The 24,010-nt window shown below is 53.4% G+C and overlaps 2 protein-coding genes across 7 annotated transcripts; one reads left to right on the top strand and one right to left on the bottom strand.

Annotated features, from left to right (window-relative positions):
• The first annotated feature begins 609 nt into the window (after nt 1–609).
• On the top strand, nt 610–19,889 carry Slc45a3 (solute carrier family 45 member 3). Of its 6 annotated transcripts, none has more exons than XM_050147696.1 (6): nt 629–752; nt 1,499–1,642; nt 13,747–14,136; nt 14,756–15,544; nt 16,024–16,289; nt 18,268–19,889. In XM_050147696.1, the coding sequence occupies exons 3-6, from the start codon at nt 13,965–13,967 to the stop codon at nt 18,709–18,711; spliced, it is 1,671 nt and encodes a 556-aa protein (XP_050003653.1). In that variant the 5' UTR covers nt 629–752; nt 1,499–1,642; nt 13,747–13,964; the 3' UTR covers nt 18,712–19,889. The 6 variants fall into 6 exon arrangements, with proteins under 6 accessions (XP_050003650.1, XP_050003655.1, XP_050003653.1 ...); XM_050147695.1 differs by lacking the exons at nt 629–752; nt 1,499–1,642 and adding exons at nt 3,369–3,702; nt 4,139–6,595; XM_050147693.1 differs by lacking the exon at nt 1,499–1,642 and having other exon boundaries at nt 610–752.
• LOC126504982 (dapper homolog 3-like) lies at nt 665–1,147 on the bottom strand (the record flags this gene model as incomplete). Its single annotated transcript, XM_050147606.1, has 1 exon — nt 665–1,147. A coding segment is annotated over one exon (483 nt), but the record flags the coding sequence as incomplete, so codon positions are not given.
• Nucleotides 19,890–24,010: the final 4,121 nt, after the last annotated feature.

Here is a 24,010-nt window from a genome sequence, read left to right as displayed (position 1 = left end):
AAAGCCCCTGTCCTCCACCCCGAGGTCAGGCCAGAACCGCAGCGATCTGCCTCTCACCTGCACTGGCTTCCTGCTAGCCAAGGGACTTTTAGAAACATTGACTGGGAACATTTGGGTGGCAATTTATCACCTCTCCTTCCGTATACATAATCACAGTAGAAAAAAAAAAAGAATTGGGAGTTTGTCTTTGAGTTGCAGAAGGAGGCACTGAGTTAGCTTTCTGAGCAGGGAGAGTATCTCGCAGAATGTCACAGATCCTTTCAAGGCATGGGCCAGGGCGGGTACCCGAGTCGTGGCTGTCCCTGGACAGCAGGATGTCCAGAATGGCACGCGCGGGTAATGGTCGCAGACTGGCTCGCGAGCGGAGGGGAGGTACCCCGTGGAGCCGGGTAGTTTTTACCAAAATGTTTTGGTGGCGAGCGGCAGAGGGGGCGGTGCACGGCCCTAGGTAATGATAGGGCAGTCTAGGAGCCACGCGGGGGCTGCCCGTCCGGCCGCGACCAGAAAGGAGACTGCTTTTCCACCTCCCGCTTTCTTCCCTTGGGGACCGGCCCCACCCCTCAATCCCCTCCCAGCACCCCCCACCTCCGACCCGCCTCGCCCCGCCCCCCTCCTGGCAGCCCCAGCGCGCATGCTCTCTCCCCCCACCGAGTAACCTGGAGATTTAAAAGCCGCCCGCTGGCGCGCGTTGGAGAAGCAGGGGTCCGAGCTTGCACGCGCCAGCCCCAGGTGACAGCCGCGCGCCGGGCCAGGTAGGGGAGGGGCCGGTCCCGGTGGGAAAGGAGCGCGCGGGTGGCCACGCTCGGCGGTTGGCGTTCTGCTTCCCGCGGGATGGGGCCGCGCCGTGGCGTCCCGGCCCTGCGCGAGAGGAGGCTCGTGGGGAGGGCGCGGCTCCTGGCGGCCCGGTGCCCAGGGCGGGCGCCCGCTCGCGTCCGCGCGGAGTGCGCTTCCTCCGAAAGCTCTGAGCTGCGGCGCCTGCTGTCCGGGGCCGCGCGCGGAGGGCGGGATCGGGGCCGTGGAGTCCCGGGCCAGGCCGGCCCTGCTGCAGCCTCCCGCTGCAGAGTTTTCTTTGGAAAGTTGCGTTTATTTCTTCCCTTGTCTGGGCTTCGCCCGAAAGGGGCAGATGAGTCACCGCGGCGTGCACAGTTCACACTTAGGGGGAGTCCGAGAAGGGGCCTCCGGCTGGGCGCCGTGGTTCGGGACAGAAGGGGGACTTAACTTTCTTGGCGGTAGAATTGGGGCAAGGCTTTGGTGGAGTTGAGGCTGGATTGGTGAGTGTATGTGTACACGCGCGATTCTGTGCCCCCTCTCTCTGCCTCGGTTATTCTTCTGCGGAGGGGAAAGCAGCGCCGTCAGTAGCTCCTGTGTCCCAAGGCTCAGGTAGGGATGGGGAGTACTCTGCGGTTCTAGAGAGCGCTAGGCGGGCGGCAGCACGCCCGTTGAAGAAACCCCAGGAGCCTGCAGGCTCAGCCCTCTGCTGGTCTCCGCACCCCTCCAGGTAGCCCTGTGACTGCTTTCTCCCTTGACCTACGACTCAGCCCACTCCTTCGTGACACGCACTTGACTCGTCCAAGGCCACGGCTACCCGGTGCTTCCTCTTTCCTCAGGAGTCTTGAGTTGGAGGTAGCAGGAGTTTGGTCCGGTGGGTACTTGGAGAGAACTTGATGCCAGCTGTGGCAGACCCTACCCCAGCTAAGTTGAACTTTGAATAGCCCAGTTGGGGCCTTGCAGGCGGGCATGGCGTAGACACAGGGTTCAGAATGACTCTTGCTGGGCTCTCTCAGTAGGGAGGGTGAGACTCTTGGAGTTTCTGACCTCTGTTTCCTAAGCGTGAAGCACAATTCCTTTCCCAGAATGACAGCTTCGGTGTGGGCCCACGTGCCTAAGGCGTGGGGAATAGGTTGACATATGGACCTGGGAAGGGGAAGGGCCCAAGAACTATATGCTGGACAGGAAACCTCAGAACCTCACAGAGCTCCACGTCCTAGGGAGTAAGAGGGACATGTTTGAAGCCTCCGGCCCTTCTGTTGGATCCATTTCATCCCCTCATTCCTCCCTTATCTCCCGCCAGCCCCAGCTCCAGGGCTGTCCTGGAAGCAAGACTGTACTAAAAGTGCCCAGAGAAAGGAGCTTGACTCACTGGATGAGTCTAAAGATAACGATACCGCTCTGGACACACGGGCCCCAGTTAGGGTCTTTTTCCAAGCGGAGCTTTCCTATGCACTTTTGGGGTGGAGCGTGAAATCCGCTGTCCTCCTGGTTCTCTGAGTAACCCTGGAGGAGCTGGAAGAGGAACTGGACAAGGTCCCTGGGTGGTCACTATACCCTTTAGGCTTCTGGGTACTGGTCCCCAAGCTGGAACAGAGCCGTGGGGACTGAACAGCCGGAAGGTGGGGGGGGGGGGAAGGAATGACTGGTTCAAGGTCACGGGAAGTAAGACTGACTTCAGGTGGGAACCAGTGGCCCCTTACTGCACTGGGGGGTGGGGGGTGGTGAGAACACAGACTGCCAGGAGAGGCGGCTTTTCCGTCGCCTGTTCAGCTCCACCGGGCTGCGCTCCACTAGCCTGCTAGTTGCGCTAACTTTTCAGCCTTGCTGCGAAATGGGGACGATGATGATAATGACCACGTCCTCTGTACAGCTTTGTTATTTAAGTTAATTACAGCACACAAATAGCACTAAAAAGATACACAGTCTAAACATATAACTTCATCAAATAACATATATAGAATTTAACTGTGTGTCTTTAGCCCAGCCTGATGGCCTACACCTGTAAGCTCAGCACACTTGGGAAGCAGAAGCAAGAGGATTAGGAGTTCAAGGCTGGTCTCGTCTACTTCACGAGTTCCAGGACGGCCTGAATTGCGCGAGACTAAAATAACAATACCCCCCCCCCCAGCAAAACAAGCAAACCCATTTTGTTGTCTGAAAATGTAGTAAGTGCTCAGTGCACGCTAGTCTGAACTGTTATATTTATCACTCGTGTCTGGGTGGTCTGCAGCAACTGGTTTGAGACTCTTTGGGGGCCCTGCTGTTTTTTTTTTTTTTTTTTTTTTTTTTTTTTTTTTTTTTTTTTGTGACAGTGTCTGTGGAGCTCAGGCTGCTCTTGAACTCACAACTGTCTTGAGCGCTCTAGTGCTGGGATTATAGGTGTATACCATCACGTCCAACTTGGGCCCTGCTCTTTTTATACTTACTTTTTTAAAAGGCTACTGTTTTAGACTTCTTTAGACTCCTGTCCGTTTGGGAAGTTTGTTCAAGTCGCTAAGACTTGGCCCTAGCAAGTGGCTCAGATCCCATTTCCTCCAGAGGGAGTTACTGGCTCCTGACTGTGCTTTCTCCTCCACAAAGCAAGCATAGGAGGACCTGCCCTCCAGGATTTCGGGATTAAGGAGACGGCTGCAGGTAAAGCTCTGTGCAGAGTGGCTGCTTCTGGAGATAAATGTCAGCTGCTGCTGTGTGCGGGCAATCATGGTGGATTAACTTGGAAACTGGTTTCTTAGCCAGGGGCTGTCACCATATATAACCATACATAAGCCACGAGGAACACATTTGCAGTTGAGTTTTGGGTCCGGTGCCACGAACAAACCAAGACTGGGTGGACACCTCTATACTTTCTGACGTGTTCTATGATTAGTGCAGAAACCACTGCCTGCCTCCCTCCCAGGAGTATACTCACAGTCTGGAGGAGGGCACTGCAAGGTAAGGGAGTGAATGTGTGTGAATAGGTTACATGTTCTTTTAGGAAGACTGTGGGGAGGGTGCCCTGAAGTGAGAGCTTCTGTCTGTCTTCTCTCTCCAGCCTTTGGGGTCTTTCACGCTACCCTCTGGTATCCACGAGGAAAGCCCAGCCTAGCTTTCTAGGCTTTCATTCCGTCACCGGGTTAGATTGCAGTCCTAACTTCCTATGAAAAGCCAGTGGCCCTGCTTGCTGGACAATGTGCGTGGAGGCTGGACCAGTTGGTGCCAGGCCCAGCGTCTCAAATGCTGATGCCACTTGACTCCCAGCAGCAGAGCTAGAGTACTGAGCTTTGTCTAGTGTATTGAGTGTTGCCTGGGGTGGGGGTGGGAGGGGGAGGCAGTGACAGAGCCTGATCTTTGGCCAGAATTACCTGATCAATCCCATTTTCTGCTACAGGGTCTGTGTTTCTTCCTCCTTCGCTGAGGGACTGGAATGGGGAGCCTTTTTAATTCCGAGGCTGAAGATGTCATCCTGCCTACACTGTTGGCTTGCTTTCTCTGTAAGGTGGAGGTTCTAGTCACCCTGCAAGGCTGTGGTGGGAATTAGATGTGACATATATTGGCAAAATCTGCGTAAACCAGATACTCAAAAAAATGTGTTCGCCTTCCCCAAACTCTGGACATCACTTTCGCTGGGGTGCTGGGACAAGCCAGAATGAAGGTCAGAAGAAACTCCTATCCTCGCTATCACTGGTCATCAAACCCAGGTCAGGCTAAATGGCCAGCCAGATGGGGTACCCTCAGGACCAGCCAGCCCCCAACAGTAGTTCCTCTCCCTAGAGGGCCTTCAGCACCCCCAAGCATCTAATCTCAAGTGTACTTGGAGCTAGCAAATAGTATCCAAGCTAGGAGCACTTCATCTCTTAGGGGTATAGCCATGTAGAATCTCAGCCCCTGTTGCTTGCTGGAGATCTGTGCACCCAGATGCCTGAGAGTGCCCTGGCTGACTCTTGGGTTCCCTCATCCAATCAAAAGATTCCTGTCTTGGTCTGTCCTCTGGACCCCCAGTGCCTGGGCTGTGCTCTGCTTCTTGCACAGGGTGGGTGCCATGGGAAAGGGGCAAACCAGAGACTGAGGAGCAAATGCAGAATCCAGCCTCGTGCCTTAGTTGTGGCAAAGAGTTGGAAGAGAAAGAACATGACATCTTGGGGTTCAGGGGGTCCTGAAAGATTAGGTGTAGGACTTGAGCTAAAGGGTTCAGGTGAAGGGCAGAGGCTGCTCAGAAAGGGGAAAAAGCTGAAAGCAAAAACGAGCCAAGTGCCAGTGAATTCCCCTGTCTTGGGCCCAAAGAGGTGTGACCATCTAGGATACACCGATCTGAGAGCCGGATCTGAGATCAGAACCCAGTGGTGTGGCTTTGGTTCTCATGTTCTTTCCTGTATACCTCACTGGAGAGGGGCCAGGAGGAGGCCTGGCTGTGTTTGGAAATCCCAGGCTCCAGGGGCTCTGTGTCCTTTGTGTGCAGCACCTGCTTACCTTTCGTGACTCAGCCACAGGTCCACTTCCTCCAGGAAGCTTTGACTTTGACACTGCCGTGCCCCCTACTCGCTGGCCTGTGTCTTAGCTCTTACACAGCCTGACCTGCACACGGATCGCACTTCCTGCTAAGTAGAGCTCTAATCAATTATTTCTGTGCCTCCATCACTTTCACTGGTGTGGGGGGATGGTAAAGAACTCGGCTCTGTGAGTACTGATGGGCACGTTTTAGGGCTCTTAGACACTTTTTTTTTTCTCCTCGACATCAGATTTCTCTGGGTAGCCCTCGCTGTCCTGGAACTACTTTGTGTAGACCAGGATGGCTTCGAACTCACAAAAATCTGCCTGCCTCTACCTCCCGAGTGTGGGATTAAAGGTGCATGCTACAACCACTCTCTTCGACATTTCTTTAGGGGTCCTTAGGTTGCACGTTGAGGTGTATTTCCTCCAAGGATGGGTAAACCAGCTTCTTCATGTTTTCTTTTGGGATCTGTTCTTAACCTTGTTCACCTGCTTGACTATTTTTTCTGGACTTGGGATCAACTATAAGCTATATAAGCTGTTTCACTGAACTAGATCATCAGCCTGCTTTGTTTTTGAGACATAATCTCACTGTGTAGCCCTGGCTGGCCTAGAATTCACCATGAAGACCTGGCTGACCTCAAATCCATAGTCCTCTTGTCTCAGCCTCACTAATGCTAGGATTACAGGTGTGTTCCTCGTCTTTGGGACTACACTTCCACAGAATTGACTGCCCCAGGTCCTTCTCATTACAGATAGACTGATCACAGACTTGAGTATGTCAGGGTAGAGAGAGGCCACCAGACTTACGACCCTGGAGGTAGGGCATCCAGAGCCTCTGCCCAGGGCTCTCCTCAGCCCTGAATTTGGCTCAAATTGCTCAGCCCTGGCCTCTTTCTCGCGTTCCTCACCTCTAGAAAGAGGCCAGGCTAAGGGAGAGGACTCCGATTGGCTGTGTGCACCATGGGAAGAGCTGCCCAGGCTGGCCTGGCTGACGGACAGGTGTCAAGTTCACCGAGAGAAAGGCTGTTGAAGTTTCACTTTGCAGAGGCTCTGAAAGAGTGGGAGGGAACTTCTGAGTGGCCTGGGGACTGTGCCGAGACCCCCATTACTCCCTTGGTTCTCTTCCTCCTCTGTGGAGGACTTCAGGACTTTTTGGCACTCTGCTTTTATTGTGGACCAAGAATAGAAAGAATTTAGTTACTGATTTCTGCCAGGAACAGAGTCCAGCTCCAGGAGAGAGGAGCAAAAAGGGCAGTTCTGTCCCGGCGCCCTGCTTACTCGGCTGCATTTCAGGTGACTTCTGACCTTGGCCTTGTGCTGGGATCTGAGCAGTGTGTGCACGGGGCCTGATGGGGTAAGTGCTGCTGGGGAGCTCTTCCCCACTGCATCTCCCTGACTCATGGGAGACCGGCTGTGACCAGCCCCTCCCTGATGCCCTGTGGCCTTGTCAGGGGACACCTGCCCATGAGATCACCCTAGCGGAGACTCAGGACAGGTGCTAGGTCACCTCACTGTGCACAGCAGGCCTTAGATTAGCTCTCGTTTTACACGTGTGGAAACCGAGTCCTAGGGCGGTGAAATGGCTTTCTGTGTCACACAGCTATCAGTGCTGCCGAATAGGACTACGTCTTTCTGGCTCGCAGTTCAAAGTGTCTTCCAGAATTTTTTTGAATGGTTGCAGATTTCCTGGTTTTAGTTTTTCAACCTTGGAGGTTCTCTGAAACTGAAGTTTGTTTCTTGGGAACTAGGACTATGAAATAGCAAGTCTTTGTGGTAGACCTTTATTACGAGATCTACCACGCTCCTGGCATGTACTAAATGTCCGCTGGGCAGTTGGTCGGGTCAGCTATTGTCATCCATGTCCTGTGGATGGAAACAACTGTCTGGTCACCATGGGACAGTCTTCCCTCGGCAGCAGATCTGTGGCACTGGCCTCGCCTCACCTGTTGGGGCCAGCACCTGGGAAGGCGTTTACATTCTTGGCATTCCTCTTGCCACTGGGGGCTGCTGGGATCTGGTGAGAGGCCTTGTAGATGGGGGGGGAGGAGGGAAAGCTGAGGAGAATGGATCTTTTCAACCTCTGTGTTAGGTCAGGAGAAAGCCCCTCCCAGGTTCCCTCCACCGAAGGCCCCTTCTTAGCCTTTTTCTCACGTGGCTTTGAAGTTGTTGGCTTGTAGGATTTTGGCTTCGTGGTGCTCAGGCTGGAACTCTGGAACATTCTGCATGCTAGCACCCTATCACTGAGCCATTCCTGCAGCCTGAAGTCAGCAGCATGAAGTTCCTTCTGTGAAACAGGCATGCTAGTTGCACCCCTATCACCCAGTGGCTGGCGGAGTAAACTGATTGGAAGTGGGGCTGGCGTGCCGTAGCCAGCAGTCACAAGGGCTAACTGCAATTAAGAGCTATAGATGTGGAAACTAAGGGTCAGTAGGTCAAGTTACAAGCAGGCTGAAAGTGGCATCCCCCAAAAGCTGGTACTGTGGAACCTGCCAGGGTGCAGGAGAGCCCCAGGGATGGAAGAGGGTTCCTTCTGGTAGAAGACTGCTGCTTGTTCTGGTATGGAAAACACACAGTGTGACCGTGGGTGGCAGCTGTTGTCAGCAATGAAGCCTGGAAACAGACACACGTGTGTGCTGACTGTCACCAGGGTCGACCAGGAGACCTAAGGGTACTGCAGCCTCAGCCTGGGCTGGCCAGGACTGACTGCTGGCCAAGGTGAGGTTCAGGCCAGCCCCAGAGTCCCTGTCACTAGATTGGAGAGGGGAGGGGAGGGGAGATCCGCGCGGCCTCCAGGGATGGCTTGTTACCCCTTCCCCTCCCCTTCCCCCAGGCTCTAGCATTTGTTTCCTTCCGAAGCTGCGCTGGGCTCTTAGACACCGCAACAAAGGCCACTTTCCTCCGAGCCACTGCCACCTGTTGGGTTTTCACACATTTCGAGGGAGTGGGGGGAGGGAGCCGTTGCCCTTTTCCCAGTGTCTCTGGTGTGCCCCCGCTGCCCCCCCAGGGCCCGGGATTCTCTTTGCTGCCTGGTTGTGACAGGACTCTGGAGCAGGAGGAGGTGGGGGGCCAGCAGCAGCTGGAAGGGGAACTGAGTGGGAAGGGGCCAGAGCTGGCAGCGGGGGAGAGTTTGATGGATTACTCCACAGGCCCAGAGGTTTCTCCCTAATCCCCCTTTGTGTCCCGGCCTGCAGCCCCTCACTCTCTCTGACAAGCTGCTGAGCAGAAGGCTTCTAGTCTGAAGGAAGAAAAGGCAGCTCAGCAGGGTGAACTCTAAATCCCTGGCCTCCCAGCCACGGGGGAGGCAGGAGCTGGGGAACCTGCCTGGGGTGGGGCCGGGTCCCCCTTCCCTCTGCCCAGTCCTTGTTCTTTGTTAGGGTTCCCTCAGAGTAGTGAGCCTGCCTTACGAGTGGGTCCTCGGATGCCTGTGAGGTGGTGTTGCTTGAGTAGTCACTGTGGAGTTTTTCTTGAGTGGGGCAAGGGATAAACAGACCCTCCCCGTTTGGAAATAGCGGGTCCCAGAAAGCCAAAGACCAGTGAGTGATGGGCTGGGAGGTATGGGGACTTAGTGGTTCCATGCTGCGAGCCCATCCCAGGAGCCCAGGTAGACATTTCCACAGCACCTGCGTGAGGTCTGCAAGCTCCGTGCCTCAAGGTGTCTCTAAGTTTCCTTATGAAGAAGCTACCATGAGGATGCAGCTGCACTTTAGAGTGCTGTGTACCAAATTCTATTAGGCAAGGCTCAGGGCACTGGTCTCCTGGGATTGAGGCAAGGGTATGTATGGGCAGTAGGGGTGTTGCGCTGGGAAACACTCAGACCCCAGAGGGTCATCTTCTTGCTGCCAGCCTCAAGGGGCTGCCCAGTGTGGAACAAAGCATTGAATCCCATCCACTGTGGAGGAGCAGGGGTCCCCACCTCCTTTCCCTCTGGCCTTGCCTGGAGTGGGCCAGAGAAGTTGAACTGGGATGCTCAACCCCTTTCTTTGGCTGTGCCTGGTGCGAGACAGTCCCTACCAGGTTTCTCTCTCCGGGAAGAACGGTGGGTTGTGGTGCCGGCTAGAGAAGTGTGTTCTGAGTCTCCAGCGGACCCCGTCTGTGAGAAAGCAGCCCTCTTTGTGAGTGTGGAGGGGAGGACACAGGGTCGCAGAGCCTGCGGGGTCAGTGTGAGGGCCGAGGCTGTTTGATGTGCCTGGGCGGGGTGTGGGGACTCCGGCATGCATAAAGAGGCCATAGAATTTCTGTGTGACAGTGGCGGGGCGGGGCCTGTCCCAGACTCTGCTGGCTGTGGCCTCTGTCAGCAGAGGGTATCTGCTCCGCTGGGCCACCTCAGCCGTGCGGGGTGGCAGGAGCCCCTTTGAAAGCCCTCAAAGGCCTCTTTATGTTGCCTCTGATCCGCCCTTCCCCTATGGAGCCGTGAAGGACAGGGCTCACTTGGGTCACTTTCCTATGCTGGCCTCCACTCTTGTCTTTTGAGTTTTGGACAAAGTTCAGGCCAAGTTTGTTCCTGTGACTCAGTTTCGCTTCCCTAGGCTGCCTGCTGGGGGTGAAGTGGGGGCATTCTGGGCCAGCAGGATCTGTCTTGGTCCTCACTGGGTTTGTGGCTGGGCATGTTATAGGTGTGTTTGGGAGGAAGACTAGTTTTCGATCCTTTAAACCCACACCTCTGCTGAACTTGTTCATCCCTTTGCACACACGTTTCTCAGGTCCCTAGTCTTGCTGGGAAGTGTGTCAAAGAGTTGCCTGCCCTGGGGCTTGGTGCTGCATCTTGAGGTTCATAGAACTGTTAAGAGTCCAGGTTCACTGATGCCCCCATTCCACCTTCATAGGCTTTAATTCTGATCCTGATAGGGATGAGGAAGGATGGTTTAGAGAAAGCTCCGTGAAGGGTCCGAGTGGTTTCTCCTGGCTGTTTTGCTGTCTGGCCACGAGGACCCACAGAGAAGGAGGGAGGAGTCTGAAGCTTGAGAGGAACATCCGCACCCGCAAGGCTGCTCATGCTTATCCATCCTCCTCTGACCTGGTCAGCCTTCCTCCGCCTTTCTCTTCCTGCCACTCCCTCTCCAGGTGAGCAGCTGGCTCTGCGGGTTGATCTCCTGTTTGGCAGACCAAGCGCTCCAGAAGTCGTGGGGAAAGCACCTGAATCTGAAAGTCTCTGACGAGAAGAAAATGGGGAGAGTTAGACCCTGTCGCCCTCCCCGTGTTCCTTAACCCAGGAGGATGAGGGAGCCCGGATCGAAAGGGGCAACTGTGATCTGTCCCTTCATGGCTTTGATGAGAGCACACTCTGGTGCTGCCGCCAGAGTGGTACTCGGGGCAGAGGGCCCTGTGGGTAATTCTGTCAGCTGGAGTCAGGGCATGGGGGCCTGCAATGGGGTTGGCAGACCCTTATCAGGGCGGCAGTTGAGGAGGGTAGGGCAGTGAGGTAAGAAAGTAGGACTTTGGGGGGGGCGCGTTCTTGGGGGCTTAGAATTCCTTGGATAATTCTGGACTCTGGGCCATTGAGAGTGTTTCTCCTTCCAGGGCAGAGAAGGTATAAAAAGAGGGAGGGCAGACTCAGCAACCAAAGCGCAGAGGCCTGGGAGCCTGAGGCCTGGGAGCCTGCCTGTCTTACACCCCACTCATTTCCATGAATCATTTGTGTGAGCCCCTGGCCCGGACCCCAGATACCAACCAGGTAGAGGATCTCTGTGGGGTGCAGAGAAGCACCCTAGCTCAGAAGCTGCCTGGACTGCAGGAGGATGGGGGAATGCTTATGTTCCTATTTTTCCGGTGGCCTAAGAACTCCCCACTCCCAGAAGTGCCCAGGGGACTGAGGGAGAACTGCCTTCCCTGAAGGAAGGCAGGTGGAGTGGCCTGACTAATGGAGAAAGCAGGACTTGGAGAATAAGGGCAGGTTTATGGGTGAGGTTGGGTCTGGCAAAGTCTCTGTTTGCTCAAGGAGGACCTGGTCTCTTAAACCTAGTGCCAGGAGAGTGCCCAGTCCCTCCCAGGCCGAGCAAGGGTGGGAAGTAGAATGGCTAGAAGTCTTTTACCCCAGAACCTGCCCCTCTGGGCTGGGGAACTTTCCCTCTGTATCACTAGGGAAAGGGCAGGGGTCAAGTTGAACCCAAGTAGCCCAGCTAACGCTGATGACTGTCGCTGCTTCCGCTTCAGGAATGTGTGGGTCAGTATTTTATCTGCCTTTTTCATGCTGCCCTTTCATAAACCTTACCATAAACCTTTCATAAACCCTTACCAACATGTAAGGACTTTGGGGAGGGAGCTGCCAGGTGCCCAGATTTATCTCAAGTTCTGTATTTCCTGGTTTTCCAGCAGCTGAGCCCCAGGGGGCCTCTATGGAGTAGACAGACCTTCCTCAGCTAGATGGTGTCTGGTCTCTCTGAGGTGCAGCTTAGCACCTACTACAAGCTTTTGACACAGGGTCCCCTGGGGTGGGGGCATGGGGCTTGGTGTTAGTGGAGAAGAAAAAAAGGAGTGTCTTTTATCAGGAGCTGGTTGTTGGCAGAGGGGACGTGTGGAGGGAGCTGCAGCTGCCTCAGCCCTCCCATCAGGAGCAGCCTCTCTTCAGCAACATTTATAGGGTTGATTGGTGAGGAGTGGAAAGGTGGGGTGTAGTGGCAAGTTTTGTTTCCTGTTCCTCTTTTGGGGTAAATGCAGGTTGGCAGGCTCTTAGCTTTTCTCACCAGAGCCTAACCCCCCCCCACCGTCTTTTAGTACATTTTTATGCTGATTTGAAATTTCCCCTTTCAGTCTTTAGAAGTGTGTGTGTGTGTGTGTGTGTGTGTGTGTGCATGGGTGTGTGGCTGCAGGGTTAAACCCAAGGCTTTGCACATGCTAGGCAGTTTCTCTACCTCTTAGTTACATGCAACCCCTCCTTTAATATTGGGGCTCACCATGTAGTTCAGGCTGGCCTCAAACTGATGATCCTCCTGCTTCAGTATTCCAAGTGAGGGAACTGTATGTAGGACTGCTTACCCACCATGCCCTTCTTTCATAGTTTGCATAGCAGGCAGCAGTAGTGCCTGTGGGAAGCAAGACCTGGCAGTTACCCAGTGAACCCGGTAACTACGGAGGGACTGTGTGAATGGAGGCCAGAGGTCAGCCAGGAAGCGATGGCATCCCACTAGCTCAGGGCTCATCGGCATCATCTCAGATGGTACCAGTCAATACATAGGGCTGAGATCTGGGATCCTGTGCTGTGAGGCTGGGGTTAAGGAGTGGTCCCAGCTCGTTGGGACAGATGGGCAGTCATGTATGGATTGTACTGTCCCCCACCTCTTGGGAACAATAACTCACGGGAAAACTCAAGAGATCCTTGGGCTCCAAGAGGAACTCAGCATCTCAGTAACAGGTTGAAACCCCATGTGAGGAACTGTCCCCTTTCTTCCCTCATGTCTCTGGCCTGAGGCGTGGGGGTTACAATGTAACATGCATGGCTCAGCCTCGGGTAGAGAAGAGGAAGTGCCACTTTATTGTTTTGCTTTTTAACAGGTTACACGAGCATAATTATGTGTGTGCTGTGTGTTCTTGTTTGTGTGAGTGGAGGCCAGAGGTTAGGTAGTGGATGTCTTCCTTGACGCTTTATTTTTTTGAGGCAGGATTGGTCACTGAACTTGGAGCTCACCAATTGGCTAGGCTGGCTGGCCGATGAGTTAGAGCCGCCTGCCAGGCTCCGCCCCAGCACTGGGACTGTAGCCGAGTGAGGCCACACTGGCTCTTAGATGATGCTGGAGATCGGAATTTAGATCTTTATGTTTTTGTATCAGGCACTTTGCCAACTGAGCCTCCATCCCCGCCCTCGCCTGGAAGTATTTGTGTGTGTGTGTGGTATGTGTTCATATGCATGTGTATCGGTGTGTGCAAAGGCCAGAGATTGATAATCAAATGTCCTCTCCTATTGCTCTCCGAGTTATTTTCTGGGACCAGGTCTTCACTGGAGCTGGGGGTCACCGGCTCATCTGGATGACCCCGGGATCGTCCTGTTTCTACCTCCCAGCCTGAGGGTTACAGATATGCATTACCGTGACCAGCTAAGAATCTGCTGGGAATCTCAACTCAGTGCCTCTTGCTTGCACAGTAGACGCTCGACTGAGCCACCCCTCGGCTCCAGAACTGTCACTTGGAACAAGAATTGAGTGGCCCCATCCTGGGAAGTTGGAGAGAAAAGCAAATGAGTTGGGTCTGGCAGAGGGTGTCCAGCACTACCTTGGGAGCCAGTCCTGAGTTTCTCCAAAAAGGGTAATTATGGAGATGCTTCAGAAGAGAGGAAATGACATCTGCTTGGCCTTGGCGTGCCGACGGTCAATTGTCATTTTCTCTTCTATCAATGCTAGACTAAGATTAACATGGCTTTCTTGACAGAGTGGCTGGGTCGGGGGCAGCCGAGCGTAGGGCTACCTCACTGGCCTGCAAAGGCAGAGTATGCTTCAGAGAATGTGAAGCAAACGCCGGAGATCTGGTGCCCAGGTCCCAACATTTCACGTGACTGTGACTGTCTTGCCCTTCTAGGATCTGACTGATGAGATGTGTCCCCATCAAGGCACTGAGTGATGTCATGTGTTTAGCGTGGGATGAAATACTTCACTGATACCAAAGGGCTGACGGAAATGGGAGTCCGGCTGAACCCTAGGAAGTTGGTGGTAGCGAGGAGACGCCATGGCAGGGCTGAGCCAAAGCAGCTGTGGAGTATATGAACAGCCCCTGAAGCCCTAACTGCCCTGTCCATCATGATCCAGAGGCTGTGGGCCAGCCGCCTGCTACGGCATCGGAAAGCCCAGCTCCTGCTGGTCAACCTGCTGACCTTTGGCCTGGAGGTGTGTCTGGCTGCTGGCATTACCTATGTGCCACCCCTTCTGCTGGAAGTAGGGGTAGAGGAGAAGTTCATGACCATGGTGTTGGGTGAGTCTCTCCCCCTCCTTGCCGTCTGTTCTAGTACATACTTCTGGACCCTCGGCAGCAGATCTGCCTGGGAGGAGGTGGGGGCATTACCTGTTCCCATTCACACCAGCCCTTGGGGACAATCCACTTTACACAGAAGGAAAGGGAAGCTTAGGGGAGACTAGGTCTGTCTTCTTTAGCCTGGCTGGTGTGTCTTGCTCGGTAGGATTGGGACTTCACCATGGTTTCCCAGTCAGGATTCTCCTCCCCGGGCACAGGACAGGTGGAGTGGGCTTCTGATGGTGTGAACAAGCTTGGCAAGAGCCACAGACAAGAGGTGGTTACTCTTGTGGCTTCCCTCCTGCAAGAATGCCTTGTGAGGATGCAGAGGTGCAGGCTCTGGGTTCTGCTGTTGTTGAAACCCTGCTTCTAACCCGCAGCAGACCCGTGTCATTGTCTCTCAGTTTCCTCACCTGAAAACACGGTGTCTATGATACACCATACTGAGAAGAGCAGAGTCCCTGCCATGCTGAGTGTGGGGTCTTGCCACAGTATGACATGTTGTCATGCCAAAGAGCTAGAGCTTTTCCCCCTTGTCCCTCTTGTCCCGACCACTGATTTGTGCTGTTTGTCCTTGCAGGCATTGGCCCAGTGCTGGGCCTGGTCTCTGTTCCACTCCTCGGCTCAGCCAGTGACCAGTGGCGTGGGCGCTATGGCCGCCGGAGGCCCTTCATCTGGGCTCTGTCCCTGGGTGTCTTGCTAAGCCTCTTTCTCATCCCAAGGGCTGGCTGGCTGGCAGGGCTGCTGTGCCCGGATACCAGGCCCCTGGAGTTGGCCCTGCTGATCTTGGGAGTGGGGCTGCTGGACTTCTGCGGCCAGGTGTGTTTCACTCCGCTGGAGGCCTTACTCTCCGACCTCTTCCGGGACCCAGACCACTGCCGTCAAGCCTTCTCTGTCTATGCCTTCATGATCAGCCTCGGGGGCTGCCTGGGCTACCTCTTACCTGCCATTGACTGGGACACCAGTGCCCTGGCCCCCTACCTGGGCACTCAGGAAGAATGCCTCTTTGGCCTCCTCAGCCTCATCTTTCTCGCCTGCATGGCAGCCACTCTGTTTGTGGCCGAGGAGGCAGTCCTGGGCCCACCCGAGCCAGCAGAAGGGCTGTTGGTCCCCTCCGCGGCACCCCGCCGCCGCTGCCCGTGCAGTGTGGGCCTGGCTTTCCGGAATCTGGGCGCCCTGTTTCCCCGGCTGCACCAGCTGTGCTGCCGCATGCCTCGCACCCTGCGCCGGCTCTTCGTGGCGGAGCTGTGCAGCTGGATGGCACTCATGACTTTCACACTATTCTACACAGACTTTGTGGGAGAGGGGCTGTACCAGGGCATACCCAGAGCCGAGCCAGGCACTGAGGCCCGGAGACACTATGATGAAGGTAAGCCTTTGGCACCAGGGGAGGCTGCTGTGGGTGCTGCCCTGCCTGGTGACAATACCCTGGGCCCCAGCTCCCTGTCAGTGAAAGAAAAAGGATTCATCTATGTGCTCATGAATGAGGCCGCTATCCTGTGGTCTCTCAGCAGGGCATCTAAGTCTGTATGGCTCCATTTCCACCGGGCCTTCTGCTCCCTGCTTACTTTCCCAGGAACTCCCCATGCCTTCTACTTCAGGCATTCCACAGAGCTGTCTTAGAACCAGTGTGGGGCCATCTTGTGCTCCTCAGCCCTTCTCCTTTACACAGCTTGTACCTCTTCCTTAGTGTATTTTCCTTAGTGTATCTGACAGCTCTGGCCACAATCTAGATCCCATTGTTGTGAGCAGGCGGGGAGGGCCCTGGGCAGCAGGTGCCCATGGCCACTAGTCTCTGGCTCTCCCAGACTTTGTAGGGTCCTTACCCCACTTTTTCCCTACCCCCAGGCATCCGAATGGGCAGCCTGGGGCTCTTCCTGCAGTGCGCCATCTCCCTCTTCTTCTCCCTGGTCATGGACAGGCTGGTACAGCGGTTTGGCACCCGGGCAGTCTATCTGGCTAGTGTGATGACCTTTCCTCTGGCTGCTGGTGCCACCTGCCTGTCGCACAGCGTGGTCGTAGTAACAGCCTCAGCTGCCCTCACCGGCTTCACCTTCTCGGCCTTGCAGATCCTGCCTTACACGCTGGCCTCCCTCTACCATCGCGAGAAACAGGTATTCCCATTGGCCAGGCACAGGGTGGGGCGGGCTGAGCTGTTCTGAATGGGGTGTCTGACCAGAGATGTTAGAAGAGGCTTGGCTTTCCCTGACCAGAGAGGACAGCTGGGACCAGAGGCTCCAGCTGCCCAAGAAGTGTAGATTAGAGTCTAGGAATGACTTCCTGGCTTTAGAACTAGAGAGCACTTGAGTGGATGATGGCAGGAAGTGCAGAGTCCGTCGCTGGGAGTCCTGGAGAATAAGCAACGGAAGCCCTCTACTCCGGGCTGTATCCAGAGGTAGGGCATGGGTCCCTGGCGTGTGGCTGCAGCAGATGGCACGGGAATAGCCTGGCCTTAGCTATTCTTTCAGAGAGGAATTTGATCAATCTGTATCTTGCTTGCTGCAAGACGGAGAAGGCTTCTTGCCCTTCTTTCTGGTTTCCCTTCTAATCCTCCCTGTGTCTCTGTCGCCCACCCCCCACCTCTCCTGTTTCCCCCTTTGCCTCCATCCCCTCTCTCAGTCCCCTCAGCGCATACATACCTGATCCTGATATACTGACTTTGTTTGCCTAAGCAATAAACTGAGGACCTGCACTAACCAGCCCCTGCAGAAGACTCCGTCTGTGGGAGGTCTCCTGACCTAAACAGCATGCTCATCTTGACCCCTGCCCTGTCCTCACTGAGTTTAAAGACCTGGATTCAGAACTCTACCCTAAGGAGCACATGTTGGTGTAGCTTAGGGGAGAGACTACAGGCCTCCCTCGTAGTTTTCAGAGTTAGGAAGTACACGGCCCTGGCCACAGCCAGTTTGCATCACAGTAATTTGCAGAGGCGTGGAGAGGTGGGCTGGGAATGGAAACCTGGTCCCTTGGGCTTCTATTGGCTCTCTTGGAGCTCTGGGCTGGGCTCTAAAAGCTGCTATCTGCTGGGTGGTGGTGCTTTTAATTCCAGCTATCTAGAGGCAGAGGCAGGTGAGCTCTCTGTGAGTTTGAGGCCAGCCTGGTGTACAGAGCTAGTTCCAGGACAGGCACCAAAGCTACATAGAGAAACCCTGTCTCAAACAAACAAAAACAGAAAAGCTGCTGTCCAAAGACCAGGCTTGAGGACAGGGTCTGTAGAGGCCTGACTCCAGCAGCAGCTGCAGACAGGCTTGGTCCTGCATCCTGTCTGTCTGTCTGTCCTTTACCACTCTCTGAGCTAGGGGATGGGTTGATGAGTCGTGAGCCTCCCCAGCCTTGGCCACCAGCTCCCAGTTCTCTGGTGCAGGCAGCCCCGTCAGGCTTCCGTGCTCGACTCTGCCTGGCACGAAGACCAGTGTGGGATAAGGCCTCGTCTTGTCCTGCAGTAGGAGGCCCCAGGCCATCGGGGCCTAGGGTTAGTGGGGTCAGGCAGCTGGGTTGTGGAGGTCACTATAATGGCCTTCCTGCTGCCTCTCTCTTCCGCAGGCCCAATTTCTGGGCTCTCTTTGGTCAAAGGCCAGGACAGTGATGACCTCACCTTGGGCAGTATCTCCAGCCAGAGCCTGGACCCTAGAGGAGAGACAAAGACAGTGAAGACTTCCTGTGGCCCAGTAGAAGAAGGGGTGTACAGGGGGTCGAGGTAGCCTGTGTGGGACTGGGGACTTTTGGAGTGCCTCCTTTGGGTTTTGTTTCTCTGTTCTGTGTCTTGCTTCTGTCTGTCCCATTCTTTCTGTCTTTTCTAGAGAGTTCTGTGCCTCTCTCAACCTGCAGATCTGAGTTTGTTGGCTTCTTATCTATTCTAATCTATTCTAAGAAAAGCTAGAGTAGACTTCAGGCTTCCAATTCCGGGTTTCTGTTTAGATCCACAGCAAGTAGAGTCTTCCCAGTTTTCTGATTTTTTTTTTTTTTGAAGGCCAATTGCCTGGTTTCTTAGAGCCCCTGAGTCAGAGGCAGTGAGGAACTCTCCTCTTATCTGGGGATCCCTGCACCTGGATACACACCTGTCTTTGTTTCCTTTTTGCCCCCCACCCTCAGGTGTTCCTGCCCAAATACCGAGGGGACGCTGGAGGTGGTGGTAACAGTGAGGACAGCCAGACAACCAGCTTCTTGTCAGGCCCTAAGCCAGGAGCTCCCTTCCCCAATGGACATGTGAACTCCGGCAGCAGCGGCAGCATCCTGGTGCCTCCACCTGCGCTCTGCGGGGCCTCTGCTTGCGATGTCTCCATGCGAGTGGTGGTGGGTGAGCCACCCGAGGCCAAGGTTGTGACTGGACGGGGCATTTGCCTGGACCTCGCCATCCTGGACAGTGCGTTCCTGCTGTCCCAGGTGGCTCCGTCCCTGTTGATGGGCTCCATTGTCCAGCTGAGCCACTCTGTCACCGCCTATATGGTGTCAGCCGCAGGCTTGGGTCTGGTCGCCATTTACTTCGCTACACAGGTAGTGTTTGACAAGAATGACTTGTCCAAATACTCTGTGTAGATGCTGTGAGGCATCGAGGAAGGGTCTGCCTCAGGAGTCTCCGCCTAGAGGGCTGCTAAGCTGGCCTCTCCAGGTCTCTTGTTGCCTAAGTGGTGTAGCTCTCTGCTGCCCCCCGAAGGCTGTGGTGTGTAGTTGCACAGATAGAAGCCGGCCCACTGGGTGCCTGGCTGAAGTTCCGCAGGGATGCAAGTGCGGGTTTGTACCGGTGCATTACCAAGGCTCAGAGTTAACCTCCTGCTTGAGTCACCACGGAAGTTTTTGGGGACCTGGATGAACTTCCCTCTTAAGTCTCTTGTCCAGGTTCTGCCCCCGTTGCTCGTGCATGGGCCTTTCCTCCATAGGGTTCGACAGGATGGAAGGAGGAAGGAGGAGCCCTAAGAGGCATGATGAGACCCCACGGTCCACAGCACCGCTTTTCTGCTGAGTCTCCCACCCCACCTGTTCCGGGAAATGGCTCAGCTTGTTGGCCCTATCGTTGGCCCTTGTGTTGCCATCAAGGAGGCACAGGCCTTTAAATATTTAATTTATTTATTTAACACATTAGAAGTAAAATTCATTCCCATTTTGTGTGCCTAGGAGTTGAGTAGGATGGGCTCCCCAAGGATTGGCTCCCCTAAAATAGCCGATTCTGCCAGACTCCTCTTCTAGGGTGGTAGATACGGTCCCCCAAACTGCCTAGCCCAGTACCTTGGGCAGTCCTCTTCACCCTGACTGAGAGCCATGAGATGTCCCCACTCGAGTTGAGGGAAAGTGGAATGGGGCCCAGGCTCTTCACAACATGCCAAGTCCCACTTTTCTCTCGCCCCAGCTTGGCTCCCTGACTCCCCCACTTCCCCCCTATAGGACTGAACCCATGAAGCAATTGCCCTTCCAACTCTGTCCACTGGCTCCATGACCTCTATGTGGGACTTTATGAACCCGAAGCACAAGTGTGGTTCCTAAGGCCTCTGCCCGTCGCAGCCTCGGGGGCGTATCTGTCACAGCCTGGGGAATCTCACACAAACTCAGGAGTTACTCCCTGCCAGAGCCAAGGAGCTCTCGTCTAGGGGGTGGATTTCAGTGCTGATTGCAATAATGTTGTGTCTTATTTATTTAGCAGAGTAAATATTTTATACTGTATGTGAGAAATCAGAGTATAATGTTTATGGTGATGAAATTAAAAGCTTCTTATATGTTTACTTGGTGCGTGTTTGTCTTTTCTGGCTGAGAAGGGTCCATGCTAAAATCAGCCTGATTTGGTTCCTGGGGACTCAGCTTTGGCAGCTTCAGTTCCATTTGTAGACAGCAGATGGCGCCATAGACCATCACCCAAGTGACTGGGATAGAGAAGTCTTTTAAGTGCGTCAAGGTACACTTTTCTTTCTCAAAAGGGTCACAGAAGATGGAGCATTCCCAGGACGCTAGAGTGTAGCTGGCACATGGAGGCCGGATTTCAGCAGTAGGGTGCAGCGACGACCCCCTTTTTACATCACATTCTTCTCTCCAGCTCTGGTCAAATTCAGTCCTTCCTGCCTTGCTTTCTCCCTGAACGCTCCAATCCTGAGTGGCCTTCCTGCCCCGACACTCTAGAGTGGTCAGTACATTAATACCCACAAAAGGGCCCATGTGACTTCTGAAAATGTTTTCTATGGGGCTGGAGAAGAAGAGATGACTCGGTGGTTAAGAGCACATACTGTTCTTGCAGAGAACCCGAGTAAAATTCCCAGCACCTCTATCACCTAAAACTGCCTGTAACTCCAGTTCCGGGGGATCTGACACCCCTCAGACTTCCCCTCTACACAGACATACACATGTGGTACACATAATAATAAAATCCAAGTAAATGTTCTCCGTATTATTTAAGTTAATTCTGAGACTTGCCAAACAGTCCCGAGGGGTATGTTGGTATAACCAGAGCCCAGCTTCAACAACTCAGACCACGCAGTTTGTTTCAGCTCCTCTCCAGGGGTTATTTTTAAAAGTCATATGCCAGACCATTGTGTTCACCTGTAAACCTTGGGTAGGTAGCGCTAAGAAATAGGACTTCAGCCGGAGAGATTGCTCAGTGGCCCCTCACTGCTCTTGCAGAGAATCATACTCCCATTCCCCAGCGTGCACAAGCTCCTGAAACTCCAGCTCTAGGAGGCCAAACACTTCCCGCCTCTGCAGACACCCCCGCACACATGTACGCACACACAATTTAAAAATAGACTGTTTAACCACTTGACCATAATGCCATGTTATCCAGTGAAGTATAGAATAATTGCTAAGTATTCAGCTCATGCATCCCCTGTAGGCTGAAGGATGCTGGGAGAACCTGGCAGCCAGGCCCAGCTTTGATGTGTTGAATAGGCCCTTCAGCTGCTTGTCTGCCTTGTTGGTGGAATTGTCTCACTGGGGGTGCCAGGGCGAGGGAGTGGGGTGGGGGCTTGAGGTTTCAGAAGCTCAAGCCAGGCCTGGTGTTGCTCTCTTCCTGCTGCCTGGGAATCTGGATGTAGAACTCTCAGCTTCTCCAGCACCATGTTGGTCTGCGTGCCGCCCTGCTTCCCGAGATGGTGATAATGGACTAAACCTCTGAACCTGTAAGCCAGCCCCATTAAGTGCTTTCCTTTGTAAGAGTTGCTGTGGTCATGGTGTCTTCACAGCAAGAGAACACTGACCAAGGCAGTTAGTTTGAATAAGGCCTCAGTTTATATGCATTACCTTTAGTTGCTTTATCTTGTTTACTACGTTCCTGAGTGTCACCTCTTTTTAAATTGCCATTTATTTAAGATCAGTGAGCTTTTCCTGAAGTACTGTCCACATTCCCTTGTGCTGGCTGTTCCTTTGGTGGTGCTTAAACTTAAAATGACCCTTTTTTTTTTTTTTTGTGGTGCTGGGAATTGAACCCAGAGCCTTGGGCATTCAGGGCAAATGCTCTATTCCTGAGCTATACCCCAAGCCTTAATGCTCTTCTCCACCCCCATAAGCTGCTAATAATAAGATAGAGAGACTTGGTTAGAGTTGGGGTTTATTTCGGGGCTGGCTTACAGGTTCAGAGGTTTAGTCCATTATCACCATCACGGGTGCGTCCTTCCTGTAGCATCCTTCATAGGTATACAGTGCCTTGCTGCCCCAGTTTTTTTGTTGTTGTTGGGTTTTTTTTTTTCTGTTAATATTGATTAGTGGATGGGTGGTGTCAGCTGATCTATCTGATAGACTTTCCCACCAACCTTGCATCTAGGCCATTGGTGATCATTGCCTGGATCTCATTTCATTAGATGTAAAATTACACACTTCTGCCTCTCTCCGTGTCTGGCTGTCTCTATCTTTCTACTTTCATTCAATCTTTTGTTCCTCCCGTGTGTGTGTGTGTGTGTGTGTGTGTGTGTGTGTGTGTGTGTGTGTAAGAGAATGGGGGGAAGGAGAGAGAAGTTTCAAACCACAGCTGAGGTGCCTATTTAACACACCAAAGCTGGCCCTGGCTGTCTGGTTCCCTCAGCATCCTTCAGTCACTACCTGTTATAGGGTATGACTTGCACACCCTGTACCCTGAACTCTGCAGCCCAGGGGACATTGTGGTTACTCTTCCCTTTTGGTACCCCTCTCTACTTTCTCCTCTCTCCCTATCCTTCCCCTTTGCCAGCTCAGTCTGGTCATGTCCGCTCTGGACTCTCCCAGATGTCCCTGCCTCTGGCTATGCTCTCCCGCGTATCTACAATAAACTTTCTTCACCGTACCTAGGAGCAGCCTTGTCCTTTTCTTTCCTTTTTATTTCTTTTCGTATTTGTGTGTGTGTGTGGCTTTTTTTTTTTTTTTGGTTTTTCGAGACAGGGTTTCTCTGTGGTTTTGGAGCCTGTCCTGGAACTAGCTCTTGTAGACCAGGCTGGTCTCGAACTCACAGAGATCTGCCTGCCTCTGCCTCCCGAGTGCTGGGATTAAAGGCGTGCGCCACCACCGCCTGGCAGTGTGTGTGGCTTTTTGAGACAGGATATCACTTTGTATCCCAGGCTGACATGGAACTCACTCTGAAGCCTAGCCTACCCTTATTGTCTCAACTCTCCTGCCTCAGCCTCCCAACACTGGAATTACAAGTATTTACTACCACACCCTGCCCATAATTTTCAATTTTTAGTGAAGCTTCTTTGTTATTTAAGACAAGGTCTCTGTGTAGCCTCGGCTGTCCGGGAACTCACTCTCTAAAACGGGCTCGCCTTGAACTCATAGAGATCCACCTGCCTCTGCCTCCCAAGTGCTGGGGATAAAGGATAAAATTGCACCTGGCATGATTTTCAACTTTTTGATCCTCTGTACTCACTTGATGTGTTTCTTCCAGTAATAAAATTAAAGGCTGATGTACATCTTTAATCTGTGTAGGAACTCACAGATTAAACCCACCTCTGCCTCCAGGTGTGCCGTGGTGCCACCTGGAGGTGGTGTTCTCATTGACGCTTCTGCTGCCCCGTGTTTCCTGTGTCCTTTTATGACTCCAGTGGCCTTTGCTTTTTCCTTGTTTCTGGTGGATGACAAGGTGGTCATCCGTGTCACTTCCTGCCCTAGGTGTGTACTCCGACACTCCTCCACGGTTCTCTGGTCTTAGGGTAGGATTCTCCTTGCGTGCCCATTGTTTTTAGGTCGTGTCCGTCGGGGTCAGGGCTTATTTTCAAAGAAATAGCACGGCGATCATAGTATTATTGCCACAGATAACACTGCCAAAGTTAAAACGCTTTTTAAAAATGTCTCCTTACATTTTACTTTGTTTGTGTGTGGGGAGGCGGTGTCTGGGAAAGTGCCCACCTGATGTCATAGTGAGCACGTGGAAGCCAGAGGACAGCCTGCAGAAGTCAGTTCTTCCCTGTCTTGTGGGTCCCAGAGAGCCAACCCAGGTCGTCGAGCTTGGTGGTAGGCACCCTTGCCTGCCCAGTCATCTCACTGGCTCCAATTTAAGATTTTCTTTTCTTTTTAAATATGTATTTATTTATTTATTATGTATATAATATTCTGTCTGTGTGTATGCCTGAAGGTCAGAAGAGGGCACCAGACCTCACTACAGATGGTTATGAGCCACCATGTGGTTGCTGGGAATTGAACTCAGAACCTTTGGAAGAGCAGGCAGTGCTCTTAACCACTGAGCCATCTCTCCAGTTCTTAAGATTTTCTTTTGTGGTTGCTTTTGGCTCTGAGATATCTCCAATTAAGAATATATAATGAATGCTGTTTTCAAGACAGGGTTTCTCTGTGTAACTGTCCTGGAACCAGGCTGGCCTTGAACTCACAAGAGATCCGCCTTCTTCTGCCTCCTGAGTGCTGGGAGTAAAGGTGTGCGCCACCACTGCCAGGC

Source organism: Alexandromys fortis, unplaced genomic scaffold (assembly GCF_014885135.2).
Source record: "Alexandromys fortis isolate MF-2015 unplaced genomic scaffold, M_Fortis_MF-2015_v1.1 scaffold_58, whole genome shotgun sequence".
NCBI classification, from domain to species: domain Eukaryota; kingdom Metazoa; phylum Chordata; class Mammalia; order Rodentia; family Cricetidae; genus Alexandromys; species Alexandromys fortis.
This window is presented reverse-complemented; position numbering and strand designations above follow the sequence as displayed.

Coding starts and splice junctions, on each gene's coding strand:
- Slc45a3 (XM_050147693.1), top strand. CDS start 13,965: ATGATCCAGAGGCTGTGGGCCAGCCGCCTGCTACGGCATCGGAAAGCC. Junction 14,137..14,755: donor GTTCATGACCATGGTGTTGG/GTGAGTCTCTCC, acceptor TTGTCCTTGCAG/GCATTGGCCCAGTGCTGGGC. Junction 15,545..16,023: donor CCGGAGACACTATGATGAAG/GTAAGCCTTTGG, acceptor CCCTACCCCCAG/GCATCCGAATGGGCAGCCTG.